The sequence below is a fragment of the Rhamphochromis sp. 'chilingali' genome, assembly GCF_963969265.1.
Source record: "Rhamphochromis sp. 'chilingali' genome assembly, chromosome: 15".
In the NCBI taxonomy this organism is placed as follows: domain Eukaryota; kingdom Metazoa; phylum Chordata; class Actinopteri; order Cichliformes; family Cichlidae; genus Rhamphochromis; species Rhamphochromis sp. 'chilingali'.
The window spans coordinates 24,383,965-24,390,249 of NC_137942.1; the positions used below are offsets into that span (position 1 = coordinate 24,383,965).

Consider the following 6,285-nt stretch of genomic DNA (forward strand, 5'->3'; position numbering starts at 1 on the left):
ACTTTTTCACTCTAATGTTACACTAGATATTTCGAACTCGCTGCATAAACAAAAGCACTTCACAGGTTGACACCATGACAATTTTAGCCATTGTGGATACATAGTTTTGTCATGCCACATTCGTTTTTAGAAATTACCTTGTCAAACCACTGCCCATGTGGTTCCCCCTCCCTGCGGAGATTCCATTCTCCTTGCTCATTCCCCAAGCCTTCCTGTCCCATCAAGCTGCGGGGGTCCAGCAGCTCCCCTTCACCATACATGGACCACTTATTTAAGTTTTGGACTGTCCCATGAGGTAAAACCCTCTCTGCCCCCCACACATCTTCATCTTGTTGGGCTTCAACTCCAGCGTTCTGTGCCCAGTGCTGTCTAGGGCCAGATCCTTGCACCTGGGGTGATACTACTGCATATGAGGAGGGTAGGCGAAAGGAGGCCCCCCGAAGGTGAGGGTTCTGCAAAGCACCAGATAGGTTGAGTGTTCGAGGTTCTGGTGCTTTGGGGGCACCGAGTCGTGTCATGATATTGCCATCAGGGAGGCGGTATTTCGCCCCACGAAGGTTTGGGTTTTTTGATAAGGCATTAGATAGGTCAAGCGCTTTGGGTGTCGAAGCCGGCTGAGGGCGGGTCATGAGAGTTCCGTCTGGCAAACGGTAAGTGGCAGATCGGAGGTTCTGGTTGCGAAGAGCATTGGAAAGGTCAAGTGAGCGCGGTTGAGAGGCATCAGTAGATCCAGGCTGCTTAAATAATGATGTGTTTGGAAGCCTATAAGAGGCACCACGGATGTTGGTTTTTAACAATGCACCAGAAAGGACAGGGCCGGAAGAAGCAGAGGAAGAAGGTTGAGCTTGGTTCCGTGAGAACAATGAAGATCCTTCTGGGAGCTGAAACTTTGCCTTACGCAAGTTAGCATTCATCAGGGCGCTAGAAAGCCCAGGGGAGGCTACTGAGCTCTCTGCACTCTGCGTCTGCTCTCCTGGACGTGTGAGAAATGAACTGTCTGGTAATCGATAAGAGGCGTTACGAACATTAGCATTGAGAAGAGCAGAGGAGAGTGTAGAAGAGGAAAGGGAGGGTGCAGGTGTGGACTCTGTCCTGGTAACAAGTGTACCATCAGGTAAACGATATGTGGCTTGTCGCAAATTGGGATTGAGCAAAGCAGAGGACAGCATAGGGGAAGACAGTGGAGATGGACCTGAGACATGTTCAGCAGGTTCATTTCTTGTGACAAAAGAGCCATCGGGTAGTCTATAGGTCGCCCGATGTAGGCTTTGGTTCTGTAAGGCATTAGAGAGCATCCCACTGCTAACACCACCTACACTATCAGTGTTAACTGGAGTCTCAACAGGGCCCCGGGACATTGTCAAAGTGCCACCTGGAAGCTTGAACATGGATCCCTGGATGTGTGAAGTTCGCAATCCACCTGAGAGAAGTGGGGAGCTACCTCTGACACCTCCTTGTTGTTGTGGGGAAGGTGGAGGAGCAGGTGAGCCTGGCAATGTGGGGGAGGGTTGTCGCTGAAATGGTGAAGCAAAAGAAGCATTACGTAGCTGAGAGGTCAGCATAGCAGGGGACAACTGTGGGGAGGAAGGGACAGAAGGGGCAAGAGGGACTGCTGCTTCAGGTGGCGTGAGAACTGTTGTATAGAGGTTGGCATTGCGTTGCAGAGGAAATGAGTAGGAGGCACTCCGTAGGCGTGAGTTCTGCATTAAAGCATTGGATAGACCAGCAGTGGGATACTGGGGCATCATCTGGCTCTCCTGTACATTAGCTGATATCTCCTCCTGTCCACCAGGCATGACAGGTAACGGGCTCCTCTGAAAAGCTGTGGTGTTGCTGACATTGTGCAGGTAAGGGTTCTGGAGTGTGCGTCCAAGATTAGGTGATGAGGGTGTAAGTTGAGGGAGGCTCTGAGGGTAAATCTCATGTTGTGTTTGTGGGGAGCTGGGCCTTTGTAAAGGTGAAGTGTGAGCTATAGTGGAGTAAGGGAGAGGAGAGGTAGGAAAGGGTGAGCCTACAATTTGACCGTTTGGTAAAGCATTTGTAAGCATTGGAGATGGGCCTGGCTCCATCAATGTATAGTCATAATGAGTGATATTCTGTGATGGTGGAAAAGTAGCAAGAGAAATATTAGCATTAGGAACAGGAGGCTGAAAAGATGCTGGTCTGAAACCATGGGGACTCATTGCCCTGTGAGGCAAAGGGGAGGGTGGATGAGACAAATGGTGCATGGGAGATGCAGAACGGGACAGCATTGGAGATTGTTGCTGCAAGGGCTGTGGAGATGGAGGTGTACTCTGAAGCCGGCGCACTGATGGCTGGGAAGAAAGAGGGCCACTCTGTTTCAATGATTGCTGTGGAGGGGCAGGGGGACCTGGAGGAGGTGCTCTGAATGACTGCCTAGACTGAAGAGAGGACTGGTTTCTGGGCATTCGGACTAATGGCTGCCCTCTACCTACAGGTCTGTGGAATCCTCGTTGGGGGGTACCAATTCGCTTGGACTCCCTTAACCCTGTAGGCCGGGAGCCTGCCCTGGCTAACATCGGTGTTCCAGCTATATCCTCTATCTGACCTGAAAGAGGGGCGGGACCACTATGGATGGAGGACCTAAATGGGGCAACATGCTGAGTAACAGGGGCCCCGTGTCGACTGTGTCTCTGTAAGTAGGGGTTGGCTGGAGACGGTTTCACAGCCCCCATGGGCACATGACTTCGAATCCCTGCACCACCTCTCATTCTGCGAGTAGAGGAGCGGGTGGGGAGGGGTCTACTGGTGATGCGCGACGGCGATGGAGAAGGAGGGCGATGGGGAGAGGTGGGGCGGAAGGATCGCGGAGGCGACTCAGCTCTTTCAGGTTGAGTCGGGCTCCTTCTTTGTGAATGTGGCTGGGGTGGAGAGGGGGAACGCCTCATCTTAGATGTCTGTTTTCTTCCTCTGAACAATTGTGGTCTGGTAGAAGGCAAATGGACTGCATCTGGTGGAGGTTGCTGTCTAAAGGAGAGTCTTGGGGAAGGTGGTGGGCTTGCTCTCTTCCTTAGCGATCCCCGGGGAGAAGCTAGCGGGCTGGAAATTGGGGATTGGGGTCGGACAGATGAAGGTGCTCGACGCAACCGAATATCTCCCCTCTCTTTTGTCATTGAAGGTTGAGTTCTCACTGACATACCTCTCCTATGTTGTAGTGGAGAAGAAGGTGGTGGGCTGTGTGGTCTGCGCCTGTTAACTGGGGATGTTGGCCTTTGACCTGGCACTGGGGCCCGCTGACTGAGCACCCGCCTATGAGGGTGAGGAGAGAGGTGTAGGTCAGACCGGATGCCTGTTTGGAAGTCCATGTGATGTGGTGAAAGGCGAGATGAAGGAGGCGCCATTGCCCTAGTTGATCCCAGCCTCAGTGATAGCTGTGGGGATGGAAGGGGACTCATTCGGCGCACTGGCCTAGGTGAGGCAACAGGTGAATATAGCTGTGAATGCATCATTGGCTGCACTGGTGGACCCAGTGGTGTCATTTGAACCATCTGGAATGTCTGTGGGTCTTGTGCAAGGGGATCTTGATAGACTTGTGAGGAGAACTGAGGTGGCAGGGGAGATGGGGTCAGATGACTAGGAGAAACAGGGAAAGGAGGGTAAGTGTGCTGAGGGAAAGGAATGTGTTCTTGTTGAATGCTTGTGGCTGTAAGAAAAGGGGCGTGTCCAGCAAGAATGGAAGTGTGTTGTTGGTTCATGACAGTAGGGTAATTTGGCTGTGTAGGATGATATGTGTGGATGGGTTGCTCATATTGTATATCTGACATCATCTCCTGATTGTTGAGGGCCAGAACTGGGGAGGGAGGAGGAACCATAGGGGATGGGGGACGAGAATGAAGAGGAGGTGGTGGCAATGTTTCCACCTCTAGTCTGTCTTTTCCAAATAACCTAACCTGGGGCCTGGGAAACCTGAACTGCTGTGTAGGAACTGGCTCAGGTAGAGGATAAGACAGCTGTTCTTGTCCATATAGCTGCCCAATCTCAACTGGAATCAGCCCAGAATCCATATGGAAAGGTTGCTGATAATGATTATAAGTAGGAGCAGGCTGTGGATATCCCAGCATTGGGTCATTATATAGACCGGAAACAAAACCATTTCCACCGTTCATCAGTCCATAAGAGTCTGAAAGGCCAAAGGCAGATCCCACATTGTGGTCAAAGTATTCTTCATATGGCCAAGGGTCATATGGGTCAGAGAAACCATTTATGGCATCACCATAATAGCCATATGGTTCTGACTCTATTGCATATAGCATTCCATCCTCACCATAGTAGTACTCCACCCCTTCATCACCATAGTAATCGTCATACTCATCCTCATAGTAGCCATAAGGGTAATCATAGTAATCCATTTCATCATCATAGTAAAGCTCGTCATCGTAATAAAAGTTGCCTTCCTCATCATAGTAACCATATTCATCTTCCCACTCATCATCATCATAGTAATCCATTTCCTCTCCAAAAGGGTCATATGGGTCATAGGCAATTGGTTGTCTACCAAAGCCTCTAGGCCTCCACCTGTCATGGTAATCATCCTCATATCCATGCTCATTATCATCATACTCATATTCTCCATTGTAATAATGTGTCTGTCTCCCTCTAGTGTCCCTGTTGGCAAATGACAAGCGCTTTCGGCCTCGTCCTCCAGCCCTTGCACCAAATTGACCATGGCCCTTTGAAGTCAGGAACCTCCCTGTCAACCAGTTTGTTGCTGCAGCTATCCTCCCTAACATCGAACTTTTAGCCTTAAAGCCTGGTGTGGTTTTCTTTTTGCCAAACATGCCTTTGAACTTCCCTCCTAGTCCCTTTGCCTCTGTTGCCATGTTTCCTTTACCCCCTAAACTGGATAGATTTATTGTCTTTTTAGGTGGTGTGGTTTCTTTTGCATTGTTGTCTTTTTTATTAAGCAAGCTGAAGCCAGACAAGCCTGGCTTTTTGTCAGCAGACTTTGCCCCAAAACCAGCAAAAAGCTTACTGGTGCCTAGAAGTGGTTTACTACCAGCAGCTGGTTTCTTTTTTTTGGAGAGTTGTAGGAAGAGACGGGATGTGCTTTTAAGGTTTCTCTTTGGTTTTGCCTTCTCTGGCTGCTGTTGTTTAGAGGGAAAACTGAAAGGGGATGCCTTTCCTGTAAGGCCTGTTATGGCTTTGGAAGCTCCTTTCAGGTGAGATTTCACATCGGGTGTCTTCTGTACTTTTGCTGCTCCTAAGGTCTTCTTCTGCCCCTCTGCAGCAAATCCCATCATGGCCTTAGACGCTCCTTTAATGTGTACATCACTCATCTTTTTCAGGTTTACTGCACCCATTCCTTTTTTGATTTGTGGCTTTCCATCATCACTCTCATCATCTGATGGAGGAGGCTGTTTAGAAGGAGGCTTAAAACCCTTTACAGCCATGGCCTTGGATGCACCTTTAAGAGCTGCTTTCCCTTTCCCTTTATCTGGTTTCTTGGTCACTACTTCTTCCTCACTGTCACCACTTTCTTCTTCCTCAGTCTTCATCTCCTCTTCTTCTTCCTCCGACCCCTCCTCCGACTCACTGACAGGTTTCTTTCCTTTTCCCTTCTTTCCATCATCCTTTCCTTTCCCCTTAGCTGGGGGCTCCTCCACCTTCTTCCCCCCTTTCTTGTCATCTTTTCCTCCTTTTTTATCATCCTTCCCTCCCTTCTTTGGTTCCTCTGACTTGCCTTTCTTGGCAGCTGATTTTGGGTCACCTTTTTTGGGTGGCATGATGAATTCTGAGTCAAATCATTTCAAAGAAGGTCAGGAAGTTCCCAAACGCATGCTGGACAGGGCAGCATTAATGTAAATGTTGATATGCAGCATTGAGAAGAGCAGTTTAAACAGAAGCGACATCCTCTCATCCCCAGTTGCTTTCATGTCTTCTCTCCTTTTTCCTCCATCCGATCTGTCAGTGTGACACCACAAACACACACTTCAGGATACTCTGTCTCGAGTCAGTTGTTCTATAATGCACACCAAGATAAACACAAACCACAGTCCTTCAAAAGACGATCTAGTAACAGAGTCGGAATCTCAGCCATCAGTGCTCGCTCGCATTACAATACGTCCTCAATCCTCGGCAAAAGAGCTGTTTTCTAAGCACAAAAAGAGAAACAAACCTCCTTTCCAGGAGTATTGCAAAAAAAAAACAAAAAACCCCCCAAAAACTCCCCAAACTGCAGATGCTTACTGATTTTCAAATATCACATATGGAAAAAAAAATCGTGCTGATTGTTTCCAAGTTTTACCCACTTACTGAGTTTTTCCA

The 6,285-nt window shown here is 49.0% G+C and overlaps 1 protein-coding gene across 1 annotated transcript in view; it reads right to left on the reverse strand.

Moving 5' to 3' along the window:
* myo15aa (myosin XVAa) overlaps window positions 1-2,063 on the reverse strand; it is a 44,610-nt gene extending 42,547 nt beyond the window's left edge. Inside the window, exon 1 of the mRNA XM_080904239.1 lies at window positions 138-2,063. Coding sequence (XP_080760365.1) covers window positions 138-2,048 — 1,911 coding nt within the window. The 5' untranslated portion in view covers window positions 2,049-2,063. The remainder of the gene's footprint in view (window positions 1-137) is intronic.
* Window positions 2,064-6,285: the final 4,222 nt, after the last annotated feature.